This window comes from Moschus berezovskii, chromosome 12, assembly GCF_049115385.1.
Source record: "Moschus berezovskii isolate FMDL1 chromosome 12, NW_MosBer_1.0, whole genome shotgun sequence".
Taxonomy (NCBI): domain Eukaryota; kingdom Metazoa; phylum Chordata; class Mammalia; order Artiodactyla; family Moschidae; genus Moschus; species Moschus berezovskii.
Window position 1 is genome coordinate 62,445,314 of NC_142471.1, and position 22,104 is coordinate 62,467,417.

General features: G+C 38.8%; 1 protein-coding gene across 1 annotated transcript in view; it reads right to left on the reverse strand.

Annotated features, from left to right (window-relative positions):
- Nucleotides 1-22,104, reverse strand: part of LOC129555520 (cytochrome P450 2C21-like) — an 87,818-nt gene that overhangs the window by 7,465 nt on the left and 58,249 nt on the right. Inside the window, exons 6-8 of the mRNA XM_055425039.2 lie at nt 11,221-11,397; nt 10,132-10,273; nt 6,666-6,853 (exon numbers count right to left, since the gene is read on the reverse strand). Of these exons, the coding sequence (XP_055281014.2) occupies nt 6,666-6,853; nt 10,132-10,273; nt 11,221-11,397 (507 nt within the window). The remainder of the gene's footprint in view (nt 1-6,665; nt 6,854-10,131; nt 10,274-11,220; nt 11,398-22,104) is intronic.

The window sequence follows — 22,104 nt, forward strand, 5'->3', positions numbered from 1 at the left end:
TGTTTCCACTGTTTTTCCATCTATTTCCCATGAAGTGATGGGACCAGATGCCATGATCTTTTTTTTCTGAATGTTGAGCTTCAAGCCAACCTTTTCACTCTCCTCTTTCACTTTCATCAAGAGGCTTTTGAGTTCCTCTTCACTTTCTGCCATAAGGGTAGTGTCATCTGCATATCTGAGGTTATTGATATTTCTCCCGGCAATCTTGATTCCAGCTTGTGCTTCTTCCAGCCCAGCATTCCTCATGATGTACTCTGCATATAAGTTAAATAAGCAAGGTGACAATATACAACCTTGACGTACACCTTTTCCTATTTGGAACCAGTCTGTTGTTCCATGTCCAGTTCTAACAGTTGCTTCCTGACCTGCATACAGGTTTCTCAAGAGGCAGGTCAGGTGGTCTGGGATTCCCATCTCTTTCAGAATGTTCCACAGTTTATTGTGATCGACACAGTCAAAGGCTTTGGCATAGTCAATAAAGCAGAAATAGATGTTTTTCTGAAACTCTCTTGCTTTCTCCATGATCCAGCGGATGTTGGCAATTTGATCTCTGGTGCCTCTGCCTTTTCTAAAACCTGCTTGAACATCTGGGAGTTCACGGTTTATATACTGCTGAAGCCTGGCTTGGAGAATTTTGAGCATGACTTTACTAGCGTGTGAGATGAGGGCAATTGTGCGGTAGTTTGAGCATTCTTTGGCATTGCCTTTCTTTGGGATTGGAATGAAGACTGACCTTTTCCAGTCCTGTGGCCACTGCTGAGTTTTCCAAATCTGCTGACATATTGAGTGCAGCACTTTCACAGCATCATCTTTCAAGACTTGAAATAGCTCAACTGGAATTCCATCACCTCCACTAGCTTTGTTCGTAGTGATGCTCTCTAAGGCCCACTTGACTTCACATTCCAAGATGTCTGGCTCTAGGTCAGTGATCACGTTATCGTGACTATCTTGGTCGTGAAGTGACCCAAATTTGAAGAAAATATAGCCAATAGAAGTAGAACCCATACTATACTAGATATTAGAATTATCTAAAGAACTACACAAGAATTACAAACCATCTATCATAAGTATATCCAAGTTCTTAAAGGCATAATTAATAAAAAATAGAATAAATGAGAAATCTCAATAGAGATTTAAAGCTATAAAAATAGAAATTCTAGAAGTGAAATTTTTACTGGATTGAATTAAAAACATTAGAGACTGCAAAAGAAAAGGTGAGTAAATTTAGAAACATATTGATAGAGTAACAGCTGAGAAGCCCCTATTGGAAGAACTTTCCAACAGACAGTAATTATAAACTGAAATACACACAAACACACACATTCTGCAAGGTAGCCAAAAGCATGAAGATACTGAAGTGTAGAAAACACTTGAGAAGAGAAAAAGATACTGGGTGAGTTTTCCATTTTAATGATGTTATCATGAGGACAGGTCTCAGATAACAATATATTGAGTGACTAAAACATGGCCATAAGCCAACTCTCACTGGTTTAAAGAATCAGTGACAACATTCAGCTGTACCTACTGCACAGAAACAAACAAACAAACAAAGCTGGGGTGGGGTGGGGGGGAATACCATAAAAGAAAGAGCTAGAAAAGAGGCCCCTTAAATTCCCTATATGAAATATCCCAAATCCCTGATAATCTTATAATCCTCGAATTATATGTGGAATAAATTCCAGATAACTATCCTAAAGTTTAAAAAAACTAAATTTAAACTCAAAATGTTGAGTTGAGAACAGCATAGTTAACCACTGCTAAAACAAGCAAATGAACAAAACTTGGTGTTCCTCAAAGTACATGAATGAATCAAGAGTCCTTACAATATATTATTTAAAATACATAGGACATAATCCAAAATTATTAGACACACACACATGCACACACACACATCAGGAAAATGTGACCCATACACAAGAGAAAAAGAAGAACAACACTAACACTAAAATAACAATAGTGATAATGGAATAAACAGAAAGAATTTTGAATTCCAATCAAATTTTGAATATATAATCATAACTACAGTCAAAGAAATGAAAAAATGTCTCAACATTAACTAAAATGTTAATGAATGAATGATCAAAATATAAATTATAAAGGGAACCCAAATGTAAATTCCAAAACTAAAATTTATGGTTGATTAGATCCAACCAGTCCATTCTAAAGGAGATCAGTCCTGGGTGTTCATTGGAAGGACCGATGCTAAAGCTGAAACTCCAATACTTTGGCCACCTCATGCGAAGAGTTGACTCACTGGAAAAGACTCTGATGCTGGGAGGGATTGGGGGCAGGAGGAGAAGGGGACGACAGAGAATGAAATGACTGGATGGCATCACCAACTCGATGGACATGAGTTTGAGTGAACTCCGGGAGTTGGTGATGGATAGGGAGGCCTGGCATGCTGCGATTCACAGGGTCGCAAAGAGTCGGACACGACTGAGCGACTGAACTGAACTGAACTGAGATTAATTATTAAATAAGCTTTGCAATAGTTTGAAAGAAAAAGTTGGAAATAGAAGATAAAGCAATAAAACTTTTCTCATTCTGGAGAAAAGGAAAAAATTGAAAACAAATAAGCAAACAGAACCTAAGGAACATTTTCAACAATACCATAAGGTGATTGGAGTACCGAAAATAAGTAAGAGAGGATGGGCAAAAAATATTCAAGAAAATAATAGAAGAAAATGTAGACATTTACAATGTAGACAAATAGAATAAATGAAAACAAAACCAGACTTCAACATAAATATATTGTAGTTAAAATATAGTCAAATACACACAGAAAACTTGAAGGCAGTCAAAGAAAAATGGCCCATTACCTATATAAGAACAAGAATTCAAATGACTGCTGACTACTCAATAAAAATGGAAACCAGAAAATAGTAAAATGAAATATTTAAAGTGCTAAAAAGAAAAAACTTATACCCAGTTAACACAGTAATCTATATCCAGATATCCACCTGTTGTAAACAAAGTTTTATTGGAATACTTCTGTGGGTATTTCTTAAAGTTTTACCTATGGTTACCTTTATTCTACAATGGCAGATTGAGACCACATGGTCCACAAAATCTGTATCACTATTTGGCCTCTTAAAGAGATGTTTGCCAACCCTGTTTAAAGCAGAAATTATAACACTAATGGTAGCTTTATAATATACATAGATATTATACATGTGACAACTTTGGTATAAAAGAGGAGGAACAGGTTAAATAGTCATATATAATTGCAGTGTTCTTATATTTTTTAATTTAATAGCTTAATTATAAGAAGACTGTAAAAATTTAAGAATACATATTATAATCTCAAGAGAAATCATTAAAAAATAGTTCAATGACAATAGGCATTTACAATCCTGAAAAAAATCTACTAATCCAGAGGAAGGCAGGAAATGAGAAGCAGAGAGATATAAAAAAGAGGGACAAACAAAAACCCAATTATTTAAAAGTACAGTTATTCCCAAGAGAAGACAGTGAAGGAGGAAGAGTAGAATTATGAACTTGGTGGATAAGCAGTACCCAAAAGATGAATTTGCAAATATAAACCCACCCTATTAGTAATTATATTAAATTGCAATAAACTAAACATTCCAATTTAAAAAGTAGAATGCACTTAATAGACCTATAAGGACAATCCATCCAAAAAGAACAGAACACGTTCTCCTCAAGCACACATGAAACATTATCCAGAATAGATCATATGTTACAGCACAAAACAACTATTAAGAAGTTTTAGAAGACTTAAATCATATCAAGTGTATTTCCAAACAAAATGTTATAAATTGAGAGATCAATTATAAGAAAACTGGAAAATTCACAGAGATATGGATATTAAACAATATGCTACTGAACAATCAAAGGATCAAAGAATAAATAAAAAGAGAATCAAAAAGTACCTTGAGACAAAAAAAAAAAATGTAAACATAGCATACCAAAACTTGTGAGGTCAGGGAAAGCAGTTCTAAGAGAAAAGTTCAGTGATAAATACCTACATCAAGAAATGAGAATTATATCAAACAAGTAACCTAACTTGACACCTCAAAGTACTAGAAAAAGAAGAAAAAACAAAGCTCAAAGACAGCAGAAGGAAGGAAATAGAGACTGAGCGACTGAACTGAACTGAACTGAAATCAAATAAAAGAAACAGAGACCAATAAGACAACAAAATAAAAAATATCAATGAGACTAAGAGCTGGCTTCTTAAAGCCATAAACAAAATCAACAAACCTTTAGCTAGACTTACAAAGAAAAGAAGAAATAACACTAAAATAAGCAGAAATAAAAGAGGAAACATTACAACTGATACTGGACAAATACATACAATCATAACAAACTATTAATATAGTGAACTATACCTGAACAAATTGGAGAACTTAGAAAAAATAGATTCTTAGAAACCTACAAGCTATCAGGAAAGAATCATAAAGAATGAGAAATTAGAAAATTTGAATACATGAATCATGAGTAAGGAAATTGAATTGGCAATCATACACTCCCAAAACACAAAGTGCAGGACCAGACAGTTTCACTGATTAATTATACCAAATATATAAAGAGAAATGAATACCAATTCTTAAACTCTTCCAAACAAATACAAGAGGAAAGGCTACTTCCAAACTAACTTTGAAAAGCCAACATTACCCTCCTATTATAACCAAAAAGAATATTACATGAAGTGAAAATCACAGGCCAATATCGTTGATATATGGTCCTATCACTGTATGGCTAATAGAAGGGGGAAAAGTGGAAACAGTGACAGATTTTGTTTTCCTGGGCTCCAAAGTAACTCACTGCAGACAGTGACCACAGCCATGAAATTATATAATTCCAAGCTTGCCCCTTGGAAGAAAAGGTATGATAAACCTAGACAGCATATTAAAGAGCAGAGACATTACATACCAACAAAGGTCTGTACAGTCAAAGCTATGGTTTTTCCAGTTAATTATGTATGGATGTGAGAGTTGGACCATAAAGAAGGCTGAATGCCAAAAAATTAATGCTTCTAAATTGTGCTACTGGAGAAGACTTCTGAAGAGTCCCTTGGACTGCAAGGATATCAAACCAGTCAATCCTAAAGGAAGTCAGCCCTGAATATTCATTGGAAGAACTGATGTTGAAGCTGAAGCTCCAATACTTTGGCCACGTGATTTGAAGAACCAACTCATTGGAAAAGATCCTGATGCTGGGAAAGATTGAAGGTAAAAGGAGAAGAGGGCGCAGAGGATGAGATGGTTAGATGGTATTGCCAACTTAATGGACATGAATTTGAGCAAACTTGGGGAGATAACGAAGGTCAAGGAAGCCTGGTATACTGCAGTCCATGGGGTTGAAAAGAGTCAGACATGACTTAGGGACTGAAAAACAACAACAATCCTTGATAAACATAGATGCAAAAATCCTCAACAAAATATTAGCAAACTGAATTGAAGGATACAGTAACAGGTGGATTTATGAGCAAGCTGGATTTATTCCAGGGATGCAAGGATGTTTCAACATGTGTAAATCAACTAGTGTGATAGAACTCATTAACAAAGTGGGGAATAAAAATCATACAATCCTCTCAATTAATTCAGAAGAAAAAAGCATTTGATTAAATTCAACATTCATTTATTATAAAAACTCTCAACAAAGTTGTATAGAGGGAAGCTACCTCAACCTAATACAAGTTATATATGACAACCCAAGAGTGCATATCATACTCAACAGTGAAAAGGTGAAAACTTTTCCTTTAAGATCAGTAATAAGACCAGAATCACCACTTATATTGAACAGAAGGAGTCAGGGTTTGGGGAAATTTTTCTTAAGAGGCAAGAGAATTGAGTATGTTCAAATGCTAATGGAAAGGAGCCAGCAGGGAAGGAGAGAATAAAGAAAAAAGAAGAAATGATTATTTGAAGAGGAACCATGAAAAAGTGAAAGGAAAGAGATCCATGACACAGGTGGAAAGATTTACTTTAGATAAAAGGAAAGCCCTCCCTCCACAACAACAAAATGAAAGAGAAAATAAAGGGGTGTGGATATAGCTAAGTTTGTAAATCTAGTGGAAGGGAGTTGAGGGAGTTCCCTATAATGGCTTCTGGGTTTCTCTGTGGAAGACCAGATCATTTGGGGAAAAGTCCATGGTGGAGAACTGGAAGGGAAGAATTCAGAGCTGAAGGTTGTTGGTGTGCTTTTTGGAGCAAGATGAGTTCAGTTATGAAGCAACGTTGGATAAAATTAAGGATACCCTTAAGTTGGTGACAATAATATCAACCTGATGGGCTGCATGGTCTTCCTGAAGGGATCAGTTGTTCAAATGCAGGTAGGGAGGAAGAAAACTGTTGCAATAAACTTTTGATAAGTGAAACAGATAGGGAGGTGCTTACTGATTAAGTCGTAAGAGTAATAAAACATACACTGGAAAATAAGGAGTGGACAGAAGAGTAGCCTAATGAACAGGCAGACTAGGGGACTAACAATGTACTGAGAATCCTGTGGGAGTCTAACCACTATTATATTTATTAAAATGTATCTGCAAACTAAAAGGAAAGGAACATGTGGTCAGAGGGTGAAACACCTGAGACACGACTATGTAATACCTGTAGATAATTAGGCAATCTATACATCTACTTCTGTGATAGTTGAAACCTAAGAGTCTTAATGAGGAATATAGACGAAATATCTCTCACCTTGGGAATGAGATATTCTCTGAATTTAATGTCCTGAGCTGCTGCATGGGGTAAGTTGTTGGGGACAATGTCAATGTATCTCATGATCTCGTGGATCACAGCATCTGTGTAGGGCATGCGGCTCCTGTCCTGCATGCAGGGGCTCCGGTTTCTGCCAATCACATGGTTAATTTCTTCCTGGACTTTAGCTGGCAAGGTAGAAATCAGAATTTATGTCAAGTGATATCACAAAGGCTCACATCATACAGTTTAACCATTTTGATTATGTCAGTTTTATTTTATGAAAGTTCTAAGAGAGTAGAAGTTCAGTTCAGTTCAGTTCAGTCGCTCAGTCATGTCCGACTCTCCGCGACCCCATGAATCACAGCACGCCATGCCTCCCTGTCCATCACCAACCCCCGGAGCTCACTCAAACTCATGTCCACAGAGTCGGTGATGCCATCCAGCCATCTCATTCTCCGTCGTCCCCTTCTCCTCCCGCCCCCAACCTTTCCCAGCATCACAGTCTTTTCCAGTGAGTCAACTCGTCGCATGAGGTAGCCAAAGTATTGCAGTTTCAGCTTTAGCATCAGTCCTTCCAATGAACATCGCCGAAGAATCGATGCTTTTGAACTGTGGTGTTGGAGAAGACTCTTGAGAGTCCCTTATACTGCAAGGAGATCCAACCAGTCCATTCTAAAGGAGATCAACCCTGGATGTTCATTGGAAGAGAGTAGAAGTACTCCATGCTTAATAAATGTACCAACTGAACAATGCTTGGTTAACTCAACACATAGAAATAATAACTAAGTTAAGGGAGAATGACCAAGATGACAGAGTAGAAAGACTCTGAGATCGCCTCCTTCCACAAGCATTACAAAATGATTAAGACAATGATTTACAGAGCAACTATCAATAAGAACAACCTGAAGTCTAAGAGAAAAGTTCTTCAATAACTAAAGATCTAAAGATGGAATCACGAGATGCATAGGAGAAACAGAAACATAGCAGTTAAGACCATACCCCCAGGTAGGAGACCCATGAACAGGATGATTACAATTACAGAGGTTCTCCCCGAGGAGTGAGGGGTTTGAACCCATCACTGGGCTCCCTAACCCAGGAGTGCTGCACCAGGAAGATGAGCCCCCAGAGACCTTGGCTTTGCAGGCCAACAGGGCTTATTTCAGATGAGCTAGTGAGCTGCGGGAAGTAGAGACTCCACTCTTAAAGAGCATATACAAAATCTCTCCCACTCTGGGACCCAGAAGCAGGAGCAGTAATTTGAAAGGAGTCTGGGTCAGACCCATTTATTGATCATGGACAGCCTCCTAGAGAGCCATGGGGCAGTTGGGGCTCACCTCTGGACCACATATGCTGGTAGCAGCTACTTGGGAGAGATCATCCCAACACATGAACATGGATGATAGTAAGTGCAATTTTAGAATCCTCCCTGTGGCTTATTAGTGCCAGAACTAGGCCCTTCTCATCAGCCAGTTATCACCCGTTCTTGGATGTGGGAGGCCAAGCAGCTAGCTGGGCTGGAACATACTCCTACCCACCAGCATGCCAATTACTATAGCAGCCCTGAGCCCCAGCTGCCCTAGACCCAACCCTACTCACCAGTTGGGAGACACCAACCCTAGGACCCCCTGGGCCCCCATCCAGACAACGGGCAGGCCAACTCCAACTCCAGGACTCCCAGGGTCCTACAGCCAGGAAACACAGGATCTGGCTCCCCGCAACAAGATCCCCAAGACCCTGCAGCCAGAGAAGCCAGGGTGTGGCCTCATACACCAGAAGGCAGGTGCTATCCTCAAGAATCCTGGGGCCTGATCCACCAACCAGCAAGCCAACCCCAGCACCAGGACCACAACAGTCCTGTAGCCAACCATGTCGAGATCCAGCCTACTCAACAGCAGGTGGGCACCACTAGAAGACATCTTGGGCCCCAGGCTCACCTAACAGAAAACTGACACCCAATTCTAGGAAACCCCAGAGCTCTCTTCCAGCCATCTCAGGAAGAGGCCCTGGACACAGCTCTAACCACCAGAGGGCCAGCACTAGACTGGGCCCCATGGGGTTTCATAACCAGCGGCCACATGACCCAGCCCACCCACCATCACCCAGCAGCTACTCCACAAGAAAAATGTATTGAATACAAATGGAAGTCAAAAGAAAGTTGAGGAAGCAATACTTAGACAAAATAGACTTTAAAACAAAGACAGTATGGAACAAAAGAAAAAAGAAGGACATTACATAATGATAAAAGAATCAATCCAACAAGAAGATATAACAATTATAAATCTATATGCTTATGTGCTAAGTTGCTTCAGTCATGTCTGACTCTTTGTGACCCTTTGGACTGTAGCCCACCAGGTTCCTCTGTCCATGAGATTCTCCAGGCAAGAATAATGGAGTGGGTTGCCATGCCCTCCTCCAGGGGATTTTCCTGACCCAGGGAATGAACCCACATCTCTTATGTCTCACATGCCCCTTGGCAGGTGAGGTCTTAACCACTAGCACCCCCAGCGAAGCCCATAAATATATATACATATAACTGATTCATTTTGTTGTAGAGTAGAAACTAATACAACATTGTAAGATGATAAAACTCAAAAAATAAATACAAATAAAAGTGTCCTAATGAATCAAAGCACAAAACATGATATAGTAAAGGATATATTCTCTTAGATGAGGACTGAATAAAGAAAAAAGGAGGATGAAAAATTATGTTTGTGAGGAAAATTTGTTGGCCCCAAAGGGTATATTTGAACAGAAATATTGTCTATAACTTTTTAATTTAAAGAGTGAAGTTTTTTGATGGAGAAAGATTGTGATTTTATTGAGTCAATCCTTCCATTTCAAATGCATCTGCTAAGAATTAACTTTTGACAAAAGTGTATTTATCTGGACTTGGAAGGCTTATCAAGCAGTATCATTGCAGAGAAAGAAGACAGCTAATTCTTTCTAGACCTAAGGACAACTCTGCTTACTGCATCTGTGTGTGTGTGTTAAGTCACTCAGTCCTATCTGACTCTTCACAGCCCCATGGACTATAGCCTGCCAGGCTCCTCCATTCATGGGACTTTCCATGCAAGAATACTGGAGTGGGTAGCTATTCCCTTCTCCAAAGGATCTTCTCGACCCAGAGCTCAAACCCAAGTCCTTGCATTGAAGGCAGATTCTTCACTGTCTGAGCCACCATGGAAGCCCTACTGTACCTGACCTGATGCAAATCAAGGATACTCCACCACAGTAGGGAGGACAGTGATCTCTGCCCTCCAAAACTCTGCTACTGGTTAACTATTTCATTCTCTTTTTGTACTATAATCTAATTTTAATGCAATTCATACAATGATAGGAAGATGTACTAAGGATGGAAGGTTTTCTTGTACATCTTCTAGGCAAATGAAGAGTAGAAAAGTCATCAGTGTTGCCTGCCAATTTCTAACTGGAATTTCATCCTGTCCATCATCTGTGATACTACCTGTGACCTCTGGGTGCTTCAGCAGGAGCAGCAGTCCATATCTCAGAGTGATGCTTGTTGTCTCTATTCCAGCAGTAAGCACATCCCATAGAGTGGTGATCAAGTTGTCCAAGGTAAATTCAGACTGTTTATTGTGTTTCTCCTAGCAATTATGTATTAGGATTACTTGATAACTAAAAGAAACTTACAAGTAACTTAAAATAATTCCATATAGCAACATAATTTTTTAAGTTTACTTATTTGACAAATTAAGCCAAACATTAGAGAATGTTATAGATGACAGTAAATTTAGATGCGTTGTTAGAATTTCTTCAATTAAAATATAACCCGAGTTAAACTTGCAACAAGTCCTTTCTGATTCCTCACTTTCTCACCCACTGGAGTAAATCAGTTCTTCAGTAATTGCTTTCTAACCTGACTCTGATCAAGTCATCACTGCTACTCACCATCAGTTCGGGCATCTATTGTCTATTTCATCATATCTGAATTTCTCACTCAGGCCTTCAGAACCACCTATCCTCAAACTGAAACACTATTCCCAAATTCATCAGTCATTAAACCCACGACAGTTCCTCAGTTACTTTCAAGACAATCTTTTTAAAAATTCTACACACTTCGTCACTGCACTTATCTTTCCCTGAACCAATTTTGTCATCTCTGCTAATCCTCAAAACCTACTTCATTTGTTTCCTACTGTCTTTCCAAGAGTAAGCCTTTCTAGATTCCCATCCATTTCTGCCTTCTCTCATTTCTTACATCACCCATTCATGGAATTTATTTAATGAAAGAGAATATACTATCTATCACTTATCTTGAATGTGTGTGTGTATTTCAATCTGTTCTCAAATAAAGAACCAGCTTTAACATGGTAAATATAAAAACTTCCAAGCAATTTTCAGTGACTGTGCAGAAATAATTCAAGACATCCAGTATGGTTTGCACAACAATAGGTTGCACAAGCAATGAACATATTTTTAAGAAGGAGCATCTGTTTTAATAAACCGATTCCACTGAGAAGAACAAAGCTATTCCATGTATCACATCACTCCACCTATAAAGATGAAGTAGCAAGTCTGGGTCCCATTTTACCTTTTCCATTTTAATCAGGAAGTAATCAATGAAGTCTTGAGGGTTATTGAGGTCCAAGGATTCTTGGTGTTCCTTTATTTTCTCCAAGATAAACTTTCTTTGCTCAGTCATGTTTTTAAATAATGTGTTATGACTCCCTGGGAGATAATGTAGTAAAGAGGGGAAAGCATTGTAGAGCTGAAAAAGAAAAGAAACAGTCAATTCATTCAGCAAACATTTTCAGGCCCATATTATGGTGCAGACATATTGCTATAAAATGAGTAAATAAAGATGAGTAAGATATGCTTCTTGCACTGGAACCCATTTGGGATTTGAAGGAGAGGGAACTGATAAAATGGCCTGAGTGACAGTATACACAGATTACCAACTAATTTCGAAACCATTCGAATTATTTTCCTAACCATAACTCAAGAAATTCAGGATCATACCACATCTTTCCAAAAGGGTGCTGAGGTTTAGAAAGGTTAGTCAACCAGTCTAAGTCACAAAACTAGTGACAGAGGTAGTGACAGTGTTTATCCCAAGTTACACTACACACATGTCTACAGAGAGTCACCTAAACAGTGTGCAGGGATCATACACTTTTTCTACATTTATTTTTATGAAAATATATTAATAGTTGACACATATTATATTAGTTTCAGGTGTACAAAATGGTGATTCACCATTTACATGCATTACAAATTCATCTCCAAGATAAGCCTAGGAATCATCTGTCATCATACAGTTATTGAAATGTTATTGACTCTATTCCTTATGCTGTATATTACATCCCTGTGACTTATTACATTTATATCTGAAGTTTATATTTCTTAACCCCTTTTACTTATTTCATTCATCCTTCTACTTCTTCCTCTCTGAGGACCACCAGTTTCTTCTCTGTATCTATGAATTTGTTTCTGTTTTATTTTGTTTGTTTTAAAATTTTTAAAATTCTAAATATGAATAAATCATATAATATTTGTCTTTGTCTATCTGACATTCTTCCCTTAGCATAATATCTTCTAGAACTATCCATGCTGTCATAAATGGCACAAGTTCATTCTTTTATATGACAAAGTAATATTTCATTGTCTGTGTGTGTGTGTATTCCACTTCCTTTTTATCTTTTCATCTATCAGTGGACACTTAGGTGATTTCGATACCTTACCTTTTGTAAACAATGCTACAATGAACATAAGGGTGCATATATCTTTCGGAATAAGTTCCTTTTCTTCAGATAAATACCCAGAAGTTTTCTAGAGAGAAGTACCCAGTTAAGTCCCAGATCATATAGTAGTTCTATTTTTAACTTTTTGAGGAACCATTATACTGTTTGCCATAGTGACCGTTTCGATTTACATTCCTACCAACAGTGTGTAAGTGTTCCCTTACCTCCACATCCTCTGAAAACTTGCTATTTCTTCTCTTTCTTATAATAGCCATTCAAACTGGTGTGAGGTAAAATCTAACAGTGTTTTTATTTGTATTTTCCTGATAATTAGTGTTTTGACCATCTTTCCATGTGCCTATTGGCCAACTATTATCTTCTTTGGAAAAATATCTATTTGAATTTTCTGTCCATTTTTTAATCAGGTTTTCTTTTTGTTGTTGAAGTGTATGAGTTCTTTGTGTATTTTGAACACTAACTCCTTGTCAGATACATCATTTACAAATCTATTCTATTCAGCAGGCAGGCATTTTGTTTTGTTGATAGTTACCTTCACTGTGCAAAAGCTTTTACATTTGATTAGGTCACATTCCTCTATTTTTGTTTTCCTTGCTTAACAATGCATAACCAAAAAAAATCAACAAGATTAATGTCAAAGAGTGCACATCTATGATTACTTCTAGAATTTTTATAGTTCTGGTTCTTACATTTAAATTTTTAATCCATTTTGAATTTATTTTATATGTGGCGTGATAAAGGCATCCAGGTTGATTCTTTTGTATGTAACTGTCCAATTTCCCCAATACCATTGATTGAAGAGGGTGTCTTTTCTACATTCTGTACTCTAGCTTCTTTTGTTGTATATTAATTACCTACTAAGTGTGAATTCATATCTAGGCTGTCTCTTCAGTTCCATTGATCTATGTCTGCTTTTGTGCCAGTACCATACTTCTCTTTCTTTGCTTGTGTGGCTGGAACTTCCAGTACTATGCTGAATAAAAGTGGGGAGAGTGGGAATCATTGTGTTGTTCCTGATTTGAGAGGAAATACATTCAGGGTTTCACCATTGAGAATGAGAGCTTCTCCTATAAGGGCTTTGTTACATTCAGGTATGTTCCGTCTCTATTCACTCTGGAGTTTTTTTTATCATAAATGAATGTTGAATTCAGTAAAAAGATTTTTTTTTTTTTATAACTTAAAAAAATCATATAAGGGATTCCCTGGTGGCTCAGAGGTTAAAACATCTGCCTGCAATGAGGGAGACCTGGGTTTGATCCCTGGGTCGGGAAGATCCCCTGGAGAAAGAAATGACAACCCACTCCAGTATTCTTGCCTGGAGAATCCCATGGACGGAGGAGCCATATGATTTTTATTTTTCATTTGTTAATGTGATGTATCACACAGATTGATTTGCAGACCCTGAACCATCTTTGCATCCCCAGAATAAATTTGGTTTATTCATAGATTATAATTGTGCTAATGTATTGCTGATTTCAATTTCATGCAAAGATGGGCACAATAAAGGACAAAAATGGTATGGACCTAACAAAAGCAGAAGATATTAAGAAGAGGTGGCAAGAATACACAGAAGAACTATTCAAAAAAGATCTTAATGACCCAGATAACCACGATGGGTGATTACTCACCTAGAGCCAGACATCCTGGAATGTGAAGTCAAGTGGGCCTTAGGAAGCATCACTATGAATAAAACTAGTGGAAGTGATGCAATTCCAGCTGAGCAATTTCAAATCCAAAAAGATGATGCTGCAAAAGTGCCACACTCAATATACCAGCAAATTTGGAAAACTCAGCAGTGGCCACAGGACTGCAAAAGGTCAGTTTTCATTCCAATTCCAAGAAAGGCAATGCCAAAGAATGGTCAAACTACCACACAACTGCACTCATCTCGCACGCTAGCAAAGTAATGCTCAAAATTCTCCAAGCCAGGCTCTGACAGTACATGAACCAAGAAATTCCAGATGTTCAAGCTGGATTTAGAAAAGGCAGAGGAACCAGAGATCAAATTGCCAACATCTGTTGAATCATACAAAAAGCAAGAGAATTCCAGAAAAACATCTGCTTCATTGACTACACCAAAGCCTTTGACTGTGTGTATCACCACAAACTGTGGAAAATTCTGAAATAGACGGGAATACCAGACCACCTAACCTGCCTCCTGAGAAACCTGTGGGCAGGTCAAGAAGCATCAGTTAGAACTGGATATGGAACAACAGACTGGTTCCAAATTGGGAAAGGAATACATCAATGCTTTATGTCATGCTACTTATTTAACTTATATGCAGAGTACATCATGGGAAATTCCGGGCTGGATGAAGCTCAAGCTGGAGTCAAGATTGCCAGGAGAAATATCAATAACCTCAGATATGCAGATGACACCACCCTTATGGCAGAAAGCCAAGAAGAACTAAAGAGCCTCTTGATGAAAGTGAAAGAGGAGAGTGAAAATGCATCTTAAAACTAACCATTCAAAAAACAAAGATCATGGCATCTGATCCCATCACTTCATAGTGAAGAGATGGGAAAGCAATGGAAGTAGTGACAGACTTTGTTTTCATGGGTTCTAAAATCACTGCAGATGGTGACTGCAGCGATGAAATTAAAAGACACTTGCTCCTTGGAAGAAAAACTATGACCCCTTACACAGCATTATTAAAAAGAAGAGACATTACTTTGCCAACAAAGGTCCACCTAGTCAAAGCTGTGGTTTTTCCAGTATGAAATGTGTATGGATGTGAGAGTTGGCAAAGAAAGCTGAGCACCAAAAAATTTATGCTTTTGAACTGTGGTGTTGGAGAAGACTCTTGGACTCCAAGGAAGTCCCTTGGGCTACAAGGAGATCCAACCAGTCCATCCTAAAGGAAATCAGTCCTGAAAATTCATTGAAAGGACTGATGCTGAAGCTGAGTCTCAAATACTTTGGCCATCTGATGAGAAGAACTTACTCATTAGAAAAGACCCTGAAGCTGGGAAAGATTGAAGGCAGGAGGAGAAGGGGATGACAGAGGATGAGATGGTGGAATGGCAGGATCACCAACACAATGGACATGAGTTTAAGCAAGCTCCGGGCATTGGTGATGGACAGGGAATCCTAGCATGCTGCAGTCCATGGGGTCACAAAGAGTTGGACATGACTGAATGACTAAACTGAACTGAATATTCTGTTGAGGACTTTTGCAGCTAGGTTCATCAAAAATATTAACCTTAATTATTATCTTCTTTTTAATTTTTTTTTCTAATTTAGGTATAAGGGTAATGCATCATAGAATAAGTTTGAAAGTGTTCCTTTGGACATGTTTGGAAAGGTTAGGCATTAATTCTTTTTTAAATATTTGGTAGAATTCACTCGTGAGGCCATCTGGTCCTGGATTTTTGGTTCTGAGGAGTTTTGATTTCTGGTTCTATTTCACTACTAGTGTTCAGTCTTCAGATAATCTGTTTCTTCCTGATTCAATCTTGGTATCTGTGTTTCTATGAATTTATCCATTTTCCACTAGGTGTTTAATTTGTGGGTGTATAATTATTTATTGTGGTATCTCATGATTCTTTGAATTTCTATGATACCAACTGTAATGTTCCTCTTCCACTTTTTATTTTATTTATGTGCACTTTCTTTTTTTTCTGATGAGTCTGGCTAGAATTTATCAAATCTGATTATCTTTTCAAAGAACCAGCTTTTAAGTTCACTAATCTTTTCTATTGCCATTTTAGTCTCTGATCTAGTTTATTTAGTCTCTGATCTTTATTATTTCCTTCCTTCTGCTAACTTTGGGCTTTGTTTGTGCTTCTTTCTCTAGGTTTTTTTGTGTGGGGGGGGAGGGTGTATCAGTTTTATTAAAGTAAGAAAAGAGACAGAGAAAGCTTCTGACATAGGCATCACAAGGGGGACACAGAGTGCACCCCTCACTAGGCTAAGAAAGCGAGTTATATACTTTCAGTATCAAAAGACAAAATGATAGGATAGTGAATGAGGAATTCCCTAGGTCGGGAGGTGCCCAGTATGCTACTGGAGATCAGTGGAGAAATAAATCCAGAAAGAATGAAGGGATGGAGCCAAAGCAAAACAAATACCCAGTTGTGAATGTGATTGATGCTAGAAGCAAGGTCTGATGCTGTAAGAGCAATATTGCATAGGAATCTGGAATGTTAGGTCTATGAATCAAAGCAAATTTGAAATGGTCAAACAGGAGATGGCAAGAGTGAACGTCGACATTCTAGGAATCAGTGAACTAAAATGGACTGGAATGGATGAATTTAACTCAGATGACCATTATATCCACTACTGTGGGCAGGAATCCCTTAGAAGAAATGGAGTAGCCATCATGGTCAACAAAAGAGTCCGAAATGCGGTACTTGGATGCAATCTTAAAAACGACAGAATGAATTCTGTTCGTTTCCAAGGCAAACCATTCAATATTACAGTAATCCAAGTCTATGCTCCAACTAGTAATGCTAAAGAAGCCAAAGTTGAACAGTTCTATGAAGACCTACAAGACCTTTTAGAACCAACACCCAAAAAAGATGTCCGTTTCATTATAGGGGACTGGAATGCAAAAGTAGGAAGTCAAGAAACACCTGGAGTAACAGGCAAATTTGGTCTTGGAGCACGGAATGAAGCAGGGCAAAGGCTAACAGAGTTTTGCCAAGAGAACGCACTGATCATAGCAAACACCCTCTTCCAACAACACAAAGAGAAGACTCTACACATGGACATCACCAGATGGTCAACACCGAAATCAGATTGATTATATTCTTTGCAGCCAAAGATGGAGAAGCTGTATACAGTTAGCAAAAACAAGACCAGGAGCTGACTGTGGCTCAGATCATTAACTCCTTATTGCCAAATTCAGACTGAAATTGAAGAAAGTAGGGAAAACCACTAGACCATTCAGATATGACCTAAATCAAACCCCTTATGATTATACAGTGGAAGTGAGAAATAGATTTAAGGGGCTAGAACTGATAGATAGAGTGCCTGATGAACTCTGGATGGAGGTTCGTGACATTGTACAGGAGACAGGGACCAAGACCATCCCCATGGAAAAGAAATGCAAAAAAGTGAAATGGCTGTCTGAGGAGGCCTTACAAATAGCTGTGAAAAGAAGAGAAGCAAAAAGCAAAGGAGGAAAGGAAAGATATAAGCATCTGAATGCAGAGTTCCAAAGAATAGCAAGGAGAGATAAGAAAGCCTTCCTCAGCGATCAATGCAAAGAAATAGAGGAAAACAACAGAATAGGAAAAACAAGAGATCTCTTCAAGAAAATTAGAGATTCCAAGGGAACATTTCATGCAAAGATGGGCTCGATAAAGGACAGAAATGGTATGGACCTAACAGAAGCAGAAGATATTAAGAAGACATGGCAAGAATACACAGAAGAACTATACAAAAAAGATCTTCACGACGAAGATAATAACGATGGCATGATCACTCACCTGGAACCAGACATCTTGGAATGTGAAATCAAGTGGGCCTTAGAGAGTATTACGATGAACAAAGCTAGTGGAGGTGATGAAATTCCAATTGAGCTATTTCAAATTCTGTAAGATGATGCTGTGAAAGTGCTGCACTCAATATGTCAGCAAATTTGGAAAATTCAGCAATGGCCACAGGACTGGAAAAGGTCAGTCTTCATTCCAATCCCAAAGAAAGGCAATGCCAAAGAATGCTCAAACTACCGCACAATTGCACTCATCTCACACGCTAGTAAAGTCATGCTCAAAATTCTCCAAGCTAGGCTTCAGCAATATGTGAACCGTGAACTTCCAGATGTTCAAGCAGGTTTTAGAAAAGGCAGAGGCACAAGAGATCAAATTGCCAACATCTGCTGGATTATGGAGAAAGCAAGAGAGTTCCAGAAAAACATCTATTTCTGATTCATTGACTATGCCAAGGCCTATGACTGTGTGGATCACAATAAACTGTGGAACATTCTGAAAGAGATGGAAATACCAGACCACCTGACCTGCCTCTTGAGAAACCTGTATGCAGGTCAGGAAGCAACAGTTAGAAATGGACATGGAACAACAGACTGGTTCCAAATAGGAAAAGGAGTACGTCAAGGCTGTATATTGTCACCCTGCTTATTTAATTTATATGCAGAGTACATCATGAGGAACGCTGGGCTGGAAGAAACACAAGCTGGAATCAAGATTGCTGGGAGAAATATCAGTAACCTCAGATATGCAGATGACACTACCCTTATGGCAGAAAGTGAAGAGGAACTCAAAGGCCTCTTGATGAAAGTGAAAGAGGAGAGTGAAAAGGTTGGCTTGAAGCTCAACATTCAGAAAACAAAGATCATGGCATCTGGTCCCATCAATTCTTGGGAAATAGATGGGGAAACAGTGGAAACAGTGTCAGACTTTATTTTTTTGGGCTCCAAAATCACTGCAGATGCTGATTGCAGCCAGGAAATTAAAAGACACTTACTCCTTGGAAGGAAAGTTATGACCAACCTAGATAGCATATTAAAAAGCAGAGACATTACTTTGCCAACAAAGGTCCGTCTAGTCAAGACTATGGTTTTTCCAGTGGTCATGTATGGATGTGAGAGTTGGACTGTGAAGAAAGCTGATCGCCGAAGAATTGATGCTTTTGAACTGTGGTGTTGGAGAAGACACTTGAGAGTCCCTTATACTGCAAGGAGATCCAACCAGTCCATTCTAGAGGAGATCAATCCTGGGTGTTCATTGGAGGGACTTATGCTAAACCTGAAATTCCAATACTTTGGCCACCTCATGCGATGAGTTGACTCACTGGAAAAGACTCTGATGCTGGGAAAGGTTGGGGGCGGGAGGAGAAGGGGACGACAGAGAATGAGATGGCTGGATGGCATCACCAACTCTGTGGACATGAGTTTGAGGGAACTCCGGGAGTTGATGATGGACAGGGAGGCCTGGCGTGCTGTGATTCATGGGGTCGCGGAGAGTCGGACACGACTGAGCGACTGAACTGAACTATGTCCATAGTTACATCAATTCATCTTAAGATTGCTAGATGTCATCAGATCAAGAAGAGGCATCACATACGATTCTGTTGGTTAAGACTTGAAGGAAGTCCTTTTGGAGAAACCCACCATGGGAAGCCTTCAATTGATGAGGAGGTAGAAGAGCTGAAAGTTCAGTCACATGGTTAATTTTAAGGCTTCAGGTTCTATAACAATGTCTGTGTGTATCTATGAAAGACCCTATGGAAGGGCCTTCCATAGAAACAGTCAAAGGGGACAGTGCTTCCTTTTTAGGGGCAGTTTGAATCCCAATTAAAGCTTTGGGTAGAACTTTAAACCAACTGTTGTGTTTCCTGAATTAGCTTACTCAGATGCCTCTTGATAATGTCATTAACCTTTTCAACTTTTTCTGAAGATAAGGGTCTCCAGGAACTGTGTAAGTGATATTCTATTCCTAGAATTTTCGACACCCCTTGAGTTACAGCAGTTTTAAAGACGGAGCCATTGTTGCTCTGAACTTTAGAGTTTAAGATCTCACTTACATCATGAGAAGTCAGTATAGTAAGATATTTGCCCATTATTAAAAATCAATAGTAGCTTTAGACATTAGCAAAACAATAGTAGCAATTATCCTCAAGGAATGTGGCCATAGGCCTTTTTTTTTTTTTTTTTTTTTACTAAGGAACAAACTAAACTCTGATCCTGTGGGCAAGTTCAAAGCAGAAGCCTGCAAGAGAGCAGTTTAAAGAGGCTTAAAAGCCTTTTGAGTCTCTGGGGGCCTAACCAGCTTGTCAATTTAGGCCTGCTGAGTTTCAGTTATAAGTTTATCTAAAGGCCAGGCAAGTTCATCATAACTCAGAATCCAAATGTGACAGTAGCCTGTAATGCCCCAAAACCCTCTCAACTGTCTAAAAGTCATTTTGGCTCATTTAGGAATTTCAGATAATAAAGTATAAGGATTAGGCACTATTTCTATATCTTGAATTAGACTCCATTTATCATTTGACATTTTTACATACAAAATAGAAGTGTTGCATGGACTATTACAGAGAATTAATAGCCTCTGTTCCTTTAAATCTTCAATAATAGATTATAACCTTTCCTTAACCTTGGGCTTAAGTGGGTACTGCTTCTGATGTGAAAATAGGTGAGGGTCTTTTAACTTGATAACGACAGGAACAGCATTCTGTGTTCAACCCTCAGTTTTTCCATCAGCCCACAATTTAGGATTTACATTTTGTTCAGTTAATGGGAGAGAAAGAGCAGGCTCCATATTCGTGAAAACAGGCCTGGACCTCGTTCAGTATATCCCTCCCCAGGAGGGGTGAAGGAGACTCTGGCATGATTAGAAACTCAAGAAAATAGCACAGAGTCCTAGTTGCAGATTAAAAGACAACAGAAATAATAACATTCAGCTCATATTGACAGTCCCATTATAGTAGTGGAACAGGAGGAAAGTGGACTAGGGGCTTCAGTGAGCACAGAGAAATTTATCCCAGTATCCAAAAGAAATTGACTGATTGGTCCCCCACAGTTATTAATACCCAGGGTTCCTTGGGTGTAATTAGGATGGGAGCTTGTGTGGGGACCACCGGGCATTTACAGTCCCGATTGTCTAAAGAGTCCAATCCCTGGGGCCTACACCTCAGAGGACAGTCTCTTCTTCAGTATGGTCCTTTGCAGACTGGACATGCAGCTGGGGGTGGCTTAGATGACTGAGGGCAATCCCACTTGAGATGCTGTTCCTTTCCACAGTAATAACAACTCTATCCCTTTCCCCCTGGGTCCCTCTGGGCATTTTTCCTCAGGCTGTTCCAGAGTTGATCTGACAACCATGCTGGGGCTTCAGTCTTTTGTCTGGTTCTTTTTTACCTCTTATTTTCCTCATCATATTCTCTACTGTAATACTGTCTGAGACACTGCAACAGTTTTTCTTAAGACTGATTTGGTCCGAACGCCTGTTTTTGTAACTTACAGCAGATATCTGGAGCTGATTGAATGAGAAAACTCTTTTAAGATAATTTCTCCCTCTGTAATTTCAAGAACAACGTCAGTAAACTTACGGAGTGCCCCTGTAGTCATTCTAGGAAATTACCAGGAGTTTTCTTCTCTCCCTATTCTATCTCAGTTTACTTAGCATAGTCTGAAGTCTTTGCACTAGTTTGAGTCCTTCAAGAATACATCCGGCAAGCTGGCTCTGTTATTGGAACCGCTTGGCTCCCAGTAGGAAGGAAGGCTAGTTCATGTTCCCTCTTTCCCTTTGCTTTCAAGCCATTCATCTCCAAAAGTAGCAGCTTCCCCCAAAACTCAAGTTTTTTAATCAGGAGTCAACTTCTGTCCCAAGACATAGATTACATCTTTCCAAGTAAGGTCATAGAGAAAAGTTAGTCCCATAAAGCCTTCTATGTACTTTTTGGATCCTCTAAATAGTCTTGACCACATTGGGACTGTTGGAATTTCTACTGAGACTGAGGCAACCCCTCTGGAAGGGTACCCTGATTTTCAGCCTGTTCATTTGGGAGCCCCAGATACAGGGGCAAAGTAAGGAAACAGGAGACAGCTGAAGGCTTCACACCCAAATCTGCACCCTTAGGACATAAGTCTGCCATGTCTTGCAGAGACATAAAGAGCAACACATATATCACTTCTACCCATTTCCTTTGTTTTCTACAGAACTGGTCTACTTGTAAAATAGTATCATAATTGAGAGACCCTTTTAACTGCCAGTGTTCACCGTCTTCCAAAGGATACTGTGGCCATTCAGTAAAA